Source organism: Rhinopithecus bieti, unplaced genomic scaffold (genome assembly GCF_001698545.2).
Source record: "Rhinopithecus bieti isolate Rb0 unplaced genomic scaffold, ASM169854v2 scaffold_12155, whole genome shotgun sequence".
Taxonomy (NCBI): Eukaryota; Metazoa; Chordata; class Mammalia; order Primates; family Cercopithecidae; genus Rhinopithecus; species Rhinopithecus bieti.
Window position 1 is genome coordinate 3,861,378 of NW_016807423.1, and position 13,251 is coordinate 3,874,628.

Consider the following 13,251-nt stretch of genomic DNA (forward strand, 5'->3'; position numbering starts at 1 on the left):
GTACAATCAGAGAGAGGACATCCAAACTACCAGTCTCTGGCTGAACATGATGCAAAAGCCATTGACTCTCTGAACTGTGATAGCATTTTCCAAGCCACACATAAATCTTGTAGTAAAAGGTAAAAACCTAATTGGCTAAGAGGGTTTATGCACAATCCATAACTAATTAGCAGCTCAGGCAACTCATGGGCAAGCCTAGGTAGCCAGGCTAAAAGAAAAGATGAAAAATATCTGAGTAATGATATGAGACACTGCACACTACAGGGGAAACAGACTTTACAGAATTAGCTCAGCCAAGTCATGAAACAGATAATCAGCCAACCAACAACAACCTCCTGGGGGGACACATACCCAGAACTGCTACAATATATTGTCTAAAATATTCAGCCAACAAAAAATTGAAACATAAACAAACAAACAAAAAGAGTGTGACCAATAAGAAAAAGCAAGCAAGCAAGCAAGCAAGCATTCAGGCAATAGAAATTGCCTTTGAAGGGGCCCAGATGGTAGATTTTGCAGCCAAAGACTTCAAAGTAGCTAATACAAATAAGTTCAATTAACTAAAGGAAACTATGCTTAAATAATTAAACGAAGGTAGGATGACAAGGCTCATCAAATAGAGAATATAATAAGAAGACAGAAATTATTTTAAAAATCAAATGGAAATTCTGGAGTTGAAAAGTACAATAACCAAAGCGAAAAATTCACTAGAAGGGCTCAACAGTAGATTTGAGCTGGCAAAATTGAAATAGCTCAATAGAGATTGTGCAATTGGAAGAACAGAGAGAAATACTAATTAAGAAAAATTAACATTAACAGAGTTTCAGAGAAATGTGGGCAGCCACTAAATGCACCCACATATGTGTACTGTGATGACAGCACTAGGAGAAGAGAGAAAAACAACAAATATTCAAATAAATAATGCTGAAAAATCTCAAGTTTGTTGAAAAACATTAACCTACACAGCCAAGAAGTACAATAAACTCCAAGTAGGACAAATGCAAAGAAATCTAGATCCAGACACATCAAAAACAAAATGTTGAAAGCCAAAGATAAGAAAATCTTGAAAGCTGGTCGGGTACAGTGGCTCACACCTGTAATTCCAGCACTTTGGGAGGCCGAGGCAGGTGGATCATGAGGTCAAGAGATCGAGACCATCCTGGCCAATATGGTGAAACCCCGTCTCTACTAAAAATACAAAAATTAGCTGGGCATGGTGGTGCACACCTGTAGTCTCAGCTACTCGGGAGGCTGAGGCAGGAAAATCATTTGAACCTGGGAGGCGGAGGTTGCAGTGAGCCGAGATGGTGCCACTGCACACTCCAGCCTGGTGACAGAGCAAGACTCCATCTAATATATATATATATGTATGTATATAGAAAGCCATAAGAGAAAAATGATTAATCACATAATATCTAACTTATCTCAGAAACAAAGGAGGCCAGAAGCAGTAGGAGACACATGCAAAGTACTGAAAGTAAGAAAAAAAACCTTACATCCAGCAAAACTGTATTTTTATATTTTAAACATGAAGATAAACATGAACATAAAGATATTCTCAGATAAATAAAAACATAATATATATATATTTTTTTAACTAGAAGATCTGCCTTCCAGGAAATAGTAAAGAAAGTCCTTCATGCCGAGGTGGGCAGACCACCTGAGGTTGGTAGTTCAACATGGAGAAACCCTGTCTCTACTAAAAATACAAAATTAGCCGGGCGTGGTGGTGCATGCCTGTAATCTCAGCTACTCAGGAGGCTGAGGCAGGAGAATCGCTTGAACCCGGGAGGCAGAGGTTGCAGTGAACTGAGATTGCGCCATTGCATTCCAGCCTGGGCAACAAGAGTGAAACTCTGTCTCAAAAAAAGAGCATGTGTTACTTAGGAGGCTAAGGCAGGAGAATTGCTTGAACTCAGGAGGTGGAGGTTGCAGTAAGTCGAGATCGCGCCACTGCACTCCAGCCTAGGTGACAGAGTGAGACTCTGTCTCAAAAACAAACAAAAATGCTTGTGTTTACATAGCACTTTCACTTTCCACAAATTTTTACTTTTCCTTCCAATGACCTGTTATTTGCTAAAGTCAATAGTCAGTTTTGGACTTTACATGACCTCCCTCTGACATCTAGTACCACTGACCACTTCAACCTTTCAGAAATTGTTTGGTTCCTTGGCTTCTTTGAGACAATTATTGATTCCGAGTTCTCTTCATATCTTTATTTTCAGTCTTTCATTGGCTCCTCTTCTTTCACCAGTCTGTTAAATGTTGGTCTCCTCTCTCCTGTCCAATATTCTTCTCAGATTCCACATAGGCCCTTGGTGATCCATTAGGCCCTTGGTGATCTAGTCTATGCCTCTGACTTCCTCTACTTTCTAATTCCCCGAATCTTCATATTCAGCCCTGACTTCTTTCCTGACCTCCACACACATACATCACACTTCTGGGCACATGAAATATAACATGGCCAAAATGGAACTTCATCTCTTTCTTCTCTCTGCCTCTGCTACTAAAGTCATGGTTTAGTTCCTAACCCAACTTTCACCTTCACATCCTAGCTGCTCTCCATCACTCCAATTTCCTTCTACTCTAATCCTTCCTCAATACTGTTTAGAGAGTTACCTTTCTGATCCCATTACTTTCTTGCTTAAATCCTTTCCTTTGTTTCTTGTCACTGAAAGACTAAAGTCCAATTCCTTGGCATGGCATACACTATCTTCTATGATGCAGCCAACCTTTCCTACTACCTCTTTATCATCACTCAAATGTGTCCAGTGTTCCAGCCATATGAACCAACGAGCACCTACATTTCATCCCTCCATTTCATCATCTCCAACAAGTCCTTCTGCTTAGAATGCCTCTCTTTTCCAATGGCCTTTTCTCTCCAAATTCATCTGCTGACTTCTTCTTACCCTCTCCATGCCTCTCCCTCTTAATCATGTCTGACATCTAATCCACTACTCTAGGACCCAGTGATTTTACTTTCTTTTTTTCTTTTTCTCCTTCCTTCCTTCCTTCTTTTTTTTTTTTTTTTTTTTCCAGACAGGGTCTTACTCTGTCAGCCAGGCTGGAGTGCAGTGGTGTGATCATGGCTCACTGCAGCCTTGACTTCCTGGGCCCAAGTGATCCTCCCGCCTCAGCCTCCCAAGCAACTGGGACCACAGGTGTGTGCCATCACACCTGGCAAATATTTTTTACTTTTTGTAGAGACAGCGTCTCCCTATGCTGCCCAGGTTGGTCTCAAACTCCTGAGTGCAAGCGATCCTCCTGCATCAGCTTCCCAAAGTGCTTAGACTATAGGCATGAGCCCACGACTTTACTTTCTAAAATCATCTGAATCCATCCACTTCTCCCTAACTGTACCACCACCACTATTATCTATGGTGTAGATATCCACAATAGCCTCCTTACCATTTCTACCCTTGCCCCCTTCAATAGTCTTCACTCTGCAGCCAAAGTAATCCTTCAAAATGCAAATCTAGTCATATCATTCTCTGCCCTGAAAGTCTTCAATGATTTCAAGGAATAAGAAGGATAAATCCTTACAAAGCCTACAAGTTTCCATGCATTTCCCTTGTGACCTCTCCAATCTCAGCCCATCTTTACCCCATGGTTTATCCTGGCACCACATCCCAGGTCCACAGACTTTCATGTCCTCTGACACCCCATGAATCTCCATCTCTGGCCTTTGGATCCCTATCCGCAATGATTATCCCCACCAGTTCTGTCTGATTAACTCCTACTCACTCTTATAGGACCAAGCCTTTGCAAATACAGCTACCTAAATTATGCCGCCCCCTTCATTATTTCTCTCATAACAACACCATGTTTTTCTTTCAGTGGAACTGCAATTAGTAATTACATTTGTCTATGCATTTGTTTTATGGTGTCTTTCCCCAAGTAGACAGTGAACCCATGAGGAAAGGAACCACCTCTCTTTTGTTCACCTGTATCCCACTGGCTGGCGGCATGCTTGGCTCTGTGCCCCTTGTTTCCCTGGAGACCGTTCACTCACTCACCTTCCCTGTGTGTCCTTTCAGGCTTGAGATGTTCTCTAGGTTCGTGGTGGTGTAAACGTGAATCACATTTCCATTGACTGCAGCAAACAGGTGACCTCCGTTGCTAAAGGAACACTACAGGGAAAGACAGCAAGAGAACAAGCAAGCAGGAAGTGAGCAGTCTAATTAGAGGTTACAGTCAAGAGGTGATTTTCCCAACGAGTTCGGACTGAAACTACGTGTGAGGGTGGGAGTGGGGGTAAGGTGCAAATGAGATTGAGGAGTGGCTGACATTTTCAGACACTTTCACTATTCCTGTGACTCATAGTGGCCAGATGCTGACACTGCCAGACCCACAAATCATGAAGCTGTTGGGACCACAAGTAATCATTTTGCCTGTAGAAGCACGTTTTAGAGCGGGGGAAGTAATTCCTGAAATCATTGCCTTGTTTCTGCAAGTCACCTCGGGGAAAGCTGATGAGCTCTTTCCTGCCTCTCACCATCGATGCTTATTTTTCCGTGGCTCCTGTCTCCAACCTCACCTTCCTAGCTGTGACTCTGCTTCTGAGATTACTTTTCTTTTAAAATATTTGTTAATACTCCACCATTACAGACAGGACTTATCATAGCAGGGATCTCACAAGGTTTTAGGTTCAATGAAATAGTCTGGTGGACATAAGAAAATGGGGATGGAACCACATACTCAATGAGGTTGCTGGGAAAAGAAGTGGATTTCCCCCTCTCCACTTTTTTTAAGCCACTATAGTTCTCCAAGACAGATTTTGGTCCCACCTCCCCAGACCATGTTAGTTCCTGATATTTCAGCCATGGCTTTCTAAGAAACTGGACTTTTGTCTTCAGCAGTTTTTTACCTCTCTGCATCCTCTAATAGAGTATTCTTTGAAAGAACGTATATCATCAATGAGTAGATTCATGAGGCGTAGTTTGTCAGCAAACCCTACTACAATGAAGTGTCCAGATGGATGAAGGCTGATGGAATATGCCTCTTCTTGGTACTCCTTAAATAGTTCCAGAGTGCTGTGAAAAAGATCAATTACTGAATTGTAAGCCTAGCTCACTAAATCCCTCCAGTCATCCACTGTATCTGATATATGTTGTTATCATAGTATTTGAGATACACTACTATTTGCAATTGTTGGTTCCTCTATTTTCTAGATTTTGGTTATGAGTGGATAATGTCCAGCATGGAGCATGGTAGATAAGGAGACTGGTCAAGGTGTGGTCTAGCAATGCTGAAGACATAGCTCTGTTTAGATTCCAAAATTCATGAGTATTGTCCAAGTATTTTTTCCCTAGAAGCCCCAGAAGTTGTACACAAGAACAAAGAAAACAGTGGGGGGTGGGGGTCCAACTAGGGTCGGAGCTTCCCAGGGAAGCTGTGCCAGAAGGTAAAATCTGGGTTGGGATAGTGATGTCCTGGGAGAAAGAGGAGGAAGAAAGGGTCTGGAGAGCTCCCTGAAGCAAAGAGCAGTTCCTGTGGGAAACAAGGGGATAGGAGAGCTGGAGGGACACAGGAGTTTATGTAAGAAGGTGAGAGACTGGGGTGTTATCTTCGTATCTTCATGTCCCCAGTGTCTGGCATGTGGTGAGCATTAAATAAACCACAAAGTAGTTTTCTAGCCCATGCAAGAGTGAGAAACAGGTAGGCTGACTGACTTGATTTTTTAAAAATCTTTTCCAACTGAAAGCTTCTAAGTAATTAAAGTTTGAAACACTGTAATTAAAATAATTCACATAAACAAATTAACAACTGGAGTCTTGCATATTAAAGTAGGCAAGTCTTTCATTCCTTACTTTGTTTCATAGTTCCAAATGCGGATGGATCGATCCAGAGAACAGGTGGCTATGAGGGGTTTGCGGATGCAGGTAGCTAGACCGGTGATGGGTGCTGAGTGCAATGGATACATCAAATACTCAAAGTGAGCAGGCTCCCCCTAGAGAAATCATACAGAACAAGATCCCACAGAGTAAGCAAAAGGCTGGCTGTACATGTCAGCTCTAATTAGTTCCCAAGAACATTAATTAGCCTGGGTGCACAGAAATTAGGCTGTGGCTAAACTGTTTGAATATTATGCATATTTTCCTGAGCCAATATTATTATTTATTTTATTTTATTTTATTTTTGAGACGGAGTCTTGTTCTGTCCCCCAGGCTGGAGTACAGTGGTGCGATCTCAGCTCACTGCAAGCTCCACCTCCTGGGTTCACGCCATTCTCCTGCCTCAGCCTTCCGAGTAGCTGGGACTACAGGCACCTGCCACCATGCCTGGCTAATTTTCTTTTCTTTCTTTCTTTTTTTTTTTTTATTTTTAGTAGAGATAGGGCTTCACTGTGTTAGCCAGGATGGTCTCGATCGCCTGACCTCGTGATCCGCCCGCCTTGGCCTCCCAAAGTGCTGGGTTTACAGACATGAGCCACCACGCTCGGCCGAGCCAATATTATTTTTAAACATTATTTTAATGGCAATAAAATATTTTCTTCAATGGATATCTTTGAATTTAATTTAACCCTTCCTCTGCTGTAGGAACATTTAAGTGGCTTCTAATTTTTGTTATTTATTATAGGAATAACACTAGATTAAATATCCTTGTCCAAGTCTTTGTGTATCTCTCTGATTATTTCCTTAGCATACATTTCTAGAAGTGGAATACTGGGAAAAATTGTATGAATGATTTTTAGGGATCTAGATAAGTAATGCCAAGTTTCTCTCTGGAGAGACTGTACTAATTATCACCAGTAGCAAATGAGAGTTGGATGGATGATTTTAAATTGAAATGCATCCTACTGCACTGGTTATGTAGGTTACAGATGTCTGTCATCAGAGGCATTGTTTCTGGAACACCTGAATGAGGAGTGATGGTTGGGAAATTTAATGAGATGTACATATTTAGGTCTGTTCACAAGCTAAGACAAAGGTTGAAATGGATTTTTTTTTTTTTTTTGCAAATTCTGCCCCTCTGCTACTTATAAATTTATCTGCATCCACTCTATCCTACCCTAGTATGTCCCATCCAAGTACTAACCAGGCCCAACCCTGCTTAGCTTCTGAGATCAGACAAGATCAGGTACATTCAGGGTGTTATGGCTGTAGACCCTACTGTCTCAGAGAAAGAGATGCTATGCTGGGTAGGCAGGCACAGGTTATTGTTATTCTTCTCCATCTGTTACCCTTTCTTTCTCCAAATCTTCAACCTGCCTGTCTCTATAAGCACATTCTTATTAGCTTTTACACACTCAAATCTCTCTTGTCTTAAAAACAAAAGCAATGCTCTTGCTTCCCCCTCTGCCTGAGGAGTCATGTAATGATGGGGAATCACACAAGCGGGCTTACTGGTTTCACTGTGAATGCATGATCACAAACCTTCAGTGGGCATTTAACCCTGCCTGGTAACTCTACCATACTTTTCAATAAATTCACTTTCTAAATATCCAAGATAAGTATTTCATACTATTTATTCTCTCTTTTCAAATATTCCAACCTTTTTCTTCCAATTCTAAATCTCGTCTGATGACATTATCTTGTATTTCCTTGATTTCTGTATCTTTGTTTTCATTTTGTATCTCAGAAGCAGACTTGTAGAGATTCATCATAAATTCATATAAGACAAATTTTATTTTATTTCACTCCTTTCTTCCTCAATTTTTACTTCTGTTCCTCCCTATGATAAGTAGGCACCAACAAATGGATTTTATGTATGTCATTGATTATATATAGATGTGTTTAATATTTCTATAAATGACATTGTGCTTCAGATCTCATTCTGTACTTTTACTTTTTTCTCAACATGATATTTTTGAGGAATTATCTATGTTGCAGTATGTATAATTTGCTTCTAACTGATGTTTGATATTCTACAATATATATCTAGCTACTTTACTTCTCCATTACCACTAGGGATGAACATGTGGATTGTCTTCAACTCTCCATTGCTACAAACACTATGGTGAATATCTTTGTCCATGTTCTTTTTTTTTTTTTTCTTTTGAGATGGAGTCTCGCTCTGACTGCCAGGCTGGAATGCAGTGGCGTGATCTCAGCTCACTGCAACCTCTGCCTCTCAGATTCAAGCGATTCTCCTGTCTCAGCCTCTCGAGTAGCTGGGACTACAGGCACGCATCACCACGCCCAGTTAATTTTTGTATTTTTAGTAGAGACGGGATTTCACCATGTTGGCCAGAATGGTCTTGATCTCTTGATCTTGTGATCCACCCGCCTCAGACTCCCAAAGTGCTGGGATTGCAGGCATGAGCCACCACGCCCGGCCTGTGCATGTTCTTTAATGGCTCTGTAGGATCAAATTCCTGGTATGTATCCAGTGCAGACTACTGGATAACAAGGTACATCCATTCTCTATTTGACCAAGAACTATCAGATTCCTTGCTAGAATGGCTGTATCAGTTTACACTCCCATCATCGCCATATTAGGATTATCATTCTCCCCTGTCCTCAGAAATCTCTGGTAATAACTGGATTTTTAATTTTTGACAATATAATAATGAAACTTCTTATAAAAAAGCATCTCAGAGTTGTATTAATTTGCATTTTTCTGTTCACAGGCAACAAAATTCCTTATGGCAGCACCCAAAGGCTTGAAATTAGCCATTCCAAGTGTGTCCAAAAAACTAAAGGAAACCATGACTAAAGAAATAAAGATAGAAATGATATGCATTGGCCGGGCGCGGTGGCTCAAGCCTGTAATCCCAGCACTTTGGGAGGCCGAGACGGGTGGATCACGAGGTCAGGAGATCGAGACTATCCTGGCTAACACGGTGAAACCCCGTCTCTACTAAAAAATACAAAAAACTAGCCGGGCGTGGTGGCGGGCGCCTGTAGTCCCAGCTACCCGGGAGGCTGAGGCAGGAGAATGGCGTGAACCTGGGAGGCGGAGCTTGCAGTGAGCTGAAGTGAGCCGAGATCCGGCCACTGCATTCCAGCCCGGGCGGCAGAGCGAGACTCCATCTCAAAAAAAAAAAAAAAAAAAAAAAAAAAGAAATGATATGCATCAAATAGAGAAGGATAAAAGGATCCCATCAATATAGGGATAGACTGTAAGAAAATAGAAATTCTAGAGTTAAAAAGTACAATAACTGAAGTGAAAAATCCACTAGAGGTGCTCAATAATAGATCTGAACTGGCAGAAGAATCAGTGAACTTTATAGATCAATAAAGATTAAGCAATTTGAAGAACAGAGAGGAAAAAGAATTACAAATTTACAGAGCCTCAGAAAAATGTGGGACACCATTAAGCACACCAACTAATGCATAAGGTGAATGCTAGAAGGAGAGGAGAAAGAGAAAGGAGCAGAAAAAAACATTTTCATAAATAATTGCTGAAAATATTACAAATTTATTGGGAAACATCAATGTACACATATAGGAAGCTCAATGAACTCCAAGTAGGAAAAACACAAAGAGATCCACAAACAGACACATTTTGGTAAAAATAATGAAAGCTAAAGACGAGAAGAAAATTTTGAAAGCATCGATAGAAAACGACTGATCACTTACAAAAGGGTCCCAATAAGATTAATAGCAGATATCTCAGCAACGACAATGGAAGCCAGAAGAGAATGGGATAACATGTTCAAAGTGCTTAAAGAAAAAGCTGTCAAACAAAAACTCAGCAAAGCTATCTTTTAGAACTGAAGGTGAAATAAAAACATTGCCAACAAAAGTGAAAAAATATGTTGCTAGCAGATTTGACTTACATGAAACACTAAAGGAAATCCTTCAGGTTGACAGCAAGTTACTCCAGATAGTAATTCAAATCCACACAAAACAAAAAGCACTGGTAAAGGTAATTATAAAAGACAATATAAATATATATTTCATCATCTTTTAGCTGATTTAAAAAGCAATTGTATGAAACAATATGCATATAATATACTGTTGTGCCTATAACATATAGAAATGTAATAGATTTCCCAGTAGTAGCACCCAAATGATGAGTGGGAACAAATGTGTATTGGATTAAAGAAATGACTTCAATGGTAACTCAAGCTCAAGGAACAAATGAAGAGAACCAGAAATGATAGTAAAGGTTCACATAAAAAGACTATAAATATATAATTGCTCCCCATTCTAACCTCAGCTTCTTTAAAAGATATACAATTATATAAGGTAATAATTATAAGAATATATTTTTGGGGTTTGTAACACTCATAGATGTAATATGTATAACAATAATACTATTAAAAAGGGGAAAGGGAATGTAGCTATATGGCAGTAACATTTCTATATGTTACTAGCATTAAGTTAGTATGAAATTGAATCAAATTGAATCTGACTATAATGAGTTACAGTGTGTATGGTAAGCCCTAAGAAATAATTAAAAGTATATAGGGAAAAATAAAGATACTAAAATACTACATTACAATTTTACTTAATGTGAAAGAAGGCATAGAGTAGAAGAACAAAAATCCCATGATACACACACAAAAAAAGGTCAAATGGTAGACATAAATTCAACTATGCCAGTAATAACATTAAATGTGAATTGATTAAACAATCCAATCAAAAGTCAGAGATTGTCAGACTGGATAAAAAAAGATTAAATTCTATGATGTTTATAAGACACAGTTTGGAATCGAAGATACAAATATATTGAGAGTAAAAGGATGAAAAAAGATATACCATACAAACAGCAACAACAAAAGTGCTGGAGTGGCTATAGTAAGATCAGGCAAAATAGGCTTCAATATAGAAAATGTTACTAGAAATAGAGACATATTTTATAATGAAAAATGGTCAACCCATCAGGAAAATATATTAATTGTAAAGATATGTGTATATAAAAATAGAGCACCCAAATGCATAAAGTAAAAGTTGGCAAGAATGAAGGAGAAAATAGCTCAACAATAAGAGTTGAAGATTGCAATATACCACTCTTTTTTTTTTTTTTGAGATGGAGTTTTGCTCTTGCTGCCCAGGCTGGAGTGCAATGGCACGATATCGGCTCACCACAACCTCTGCCTCCCGGGTTCTAGCAATTCTCCTACCTTAGCCTCCCGAGTAGCTGGGATTATAGGCATGTGCCACCACTCCCAGCTAATTTTTTTGTATTTTTAGTAGAGACAGGATTTCACCATGTTGGTCAGGCTGTTCTCGACCTCCTGACCTTAGATGAGCCGCCTTCCTCAGCATCCCAAAGTGCTGGGATTACAGGTGTGAGCCACCACACCTGGCCTTTTTTTTTTTTTTTTTTTTTGAGATGGAGTTTCACTCTCATTGCCCAGGATGGAGTGCAATGGCATGATCTCGGTTCACTGCAACCTCCGCCTCCTGGGTTCAAGCGATTCTCCTGCCTCAGCCTCCCAATTACAGACATGCACCACCAAGCCCGGCTAATTTTGTATTTTTTTTAGTAGAGACGGAGTTTCTCCATGTTGGTCAGGCTGGTTGTGAACTCCTGACCTCAGGTGTTCCGCCGACCTCGGCCTCCCAAAGTGCTGGGATTACAGGCATGAGCCACCACAGCTGCCCATGCAATACACCACTTTCAAAAACAATCAAGACAAACAGGCAGAAGATAACAAGAAACAGAAGACTCGAACAACACTAAAAACCAACCGGACCTAACAAATGTATATAGAACACCCAACTCAATAATAACAGAATGTACATTCTTCTCAAGTGCATAGAGAGCAGTCTCTAAAATAGATTATATGCCAGACCAAAAACCTTAATAAATGTAAAAGAACAGAAATAATACAAAATATATTCTCTAAGCACAGTGGAATTAAATTAATAATTAATGACAGAAACAGAAATTAACTGGGAAACTCACAAATAAGCAGAAATTTAACAACACAGTGCTAAAACCAATGGATCAAAAAGAAATCAAAAGAGAAATTCCAAAATATTTGAGATGAACGAAAATAAAGACATAACATACCAAAATTTATGGTAAGCAATATTAAGAGGAATTTTTTCTGGCTGCAAATACCTACACTTTCAAAAAAGAAAGATCTTAAATAAATAATCCAATCTTCCACCTTAAGGCACTGGAAAAAAAAAAAAAAGAGCAACCTAAACCTAAAGCAAGGCAAAGGAAGGAAACAGTAAAGATTAGAGTGAACATTTAATGAAATAGAGAATAGCAAAGCAATAGAGAAAAATCAACGAAACCAAAAGCTGATTCTTTAAAGAGGCCAAAAAAAAGGGGGGGTGGGGAGAGGACAGAGGGAAGAAAAATCATATTAATGTAATCAGAAATGAAAGAGGGAATATTACTATTAAGCTTACAGAAATAAAGAGGATCATAAAGGAATACTAGGAACAATTATATGCAACTAAATTAGACAACTTAAATAGACAAATTCCTAGAATGACACAAAAAATGAAACTTGGCTCAAGAAGAAATAGACAATCTAAATAGATGAAAATAGGTAATGAGATTCATTAGAAAAAGAAACTTCCCACAAAGAAAAGCCCAGGCCCAGATGACTTCACTGGTGAATTCTACCAAACACTTAAAGAAGAATTAATACCAATTCTTCACAAACACTTCAAAAAATCAGAAGTGGCTGGAACACTTCCCAACTCGTTCTATGAGGCCCTGATGCAATAGCAGTCAAAGACATTGCAAGAAAACTATAGATCACTATTTCTTATAGATACAAAAATCCTCAACAAAATACTAGTGAATTGAATATTCTAATATGAAAATGACTATATACTATGGCCAAGTGGATTTTATCCCAGCAATGCAAGGGTGGTTTAACATCTGAAAATCACTTAGTGTACTATAATATATTAATAAAGTAAAAACAAAAACTCACACAATCATCTCAATAGATACAGAGAAAAAAATCTGACAAAATCCAATAGCCATTCATGATAAAAACATTCAACAAACTAGGAATAGAAGGGAACTTTTTCAGCCTGATAAACAGTATCTTCAAAAAAACCTACAGACAGTATCAAACTTAATCGTTAAAGACTGGATGCAGCCGGGCGTGGTGGCTCACGCCTGTAATCCCAGCACTTTGGGAGTCTGAGGTGGGTGGATTAGGAGGTCAGGAGATTGAGACCATCCTGGCTAACACTGTGAAACCCCTTCTCTACTAAAAATACAAAAAATTAGCTGGGCGTGGTGGTGGGTGCCTGTAATGCCAGCTACTTGGGAGGGTGAGGCAAGAGAATGGCGTGAACCTGGGAGGTGGAGCTTGCAGTGAGCTGAGATCATGCCACTGCACTCGAGCCTGGATGACACAGCGAGACTCCTTCTCAAAAA

General features: G+C 39.5%; 1 protein-coding gene across 5 annotated transcripts in view; it reads right to left on the reverse strand.

The window, feature by feature from the left end:
• The window catches only part of CFAP57 (cilia and flagella associated protein 57), an 85,929-nt gene that overhangs the window by 52,209 nt on the left and 20,469 nt on the right, over positions 1-13,251 (reverse strand). For all 5 annotated transcript variants that reach the window (XM_017881949.1, XM_017881947.1, XM_017881948.1 and 2 more), the window contains exons 7-9: positions 5,811-5,950; positions 4,868-5,033; positions 4,017-4,130 (exon numbers count right to left, since the gene is read on the reverse strand). In XM_017881949.1, coding sequence (XP_017737438.1) covers positions 4,017-4,130; positions 4,868-5,033; positions 5,811-5,950 — 420 coding nt within the window. The remainder of the gene's footprint in view (positions 1-4,016; positions 4,131-4,867; positions 5,034-5,810; positions 5,951-13,251) is intronic.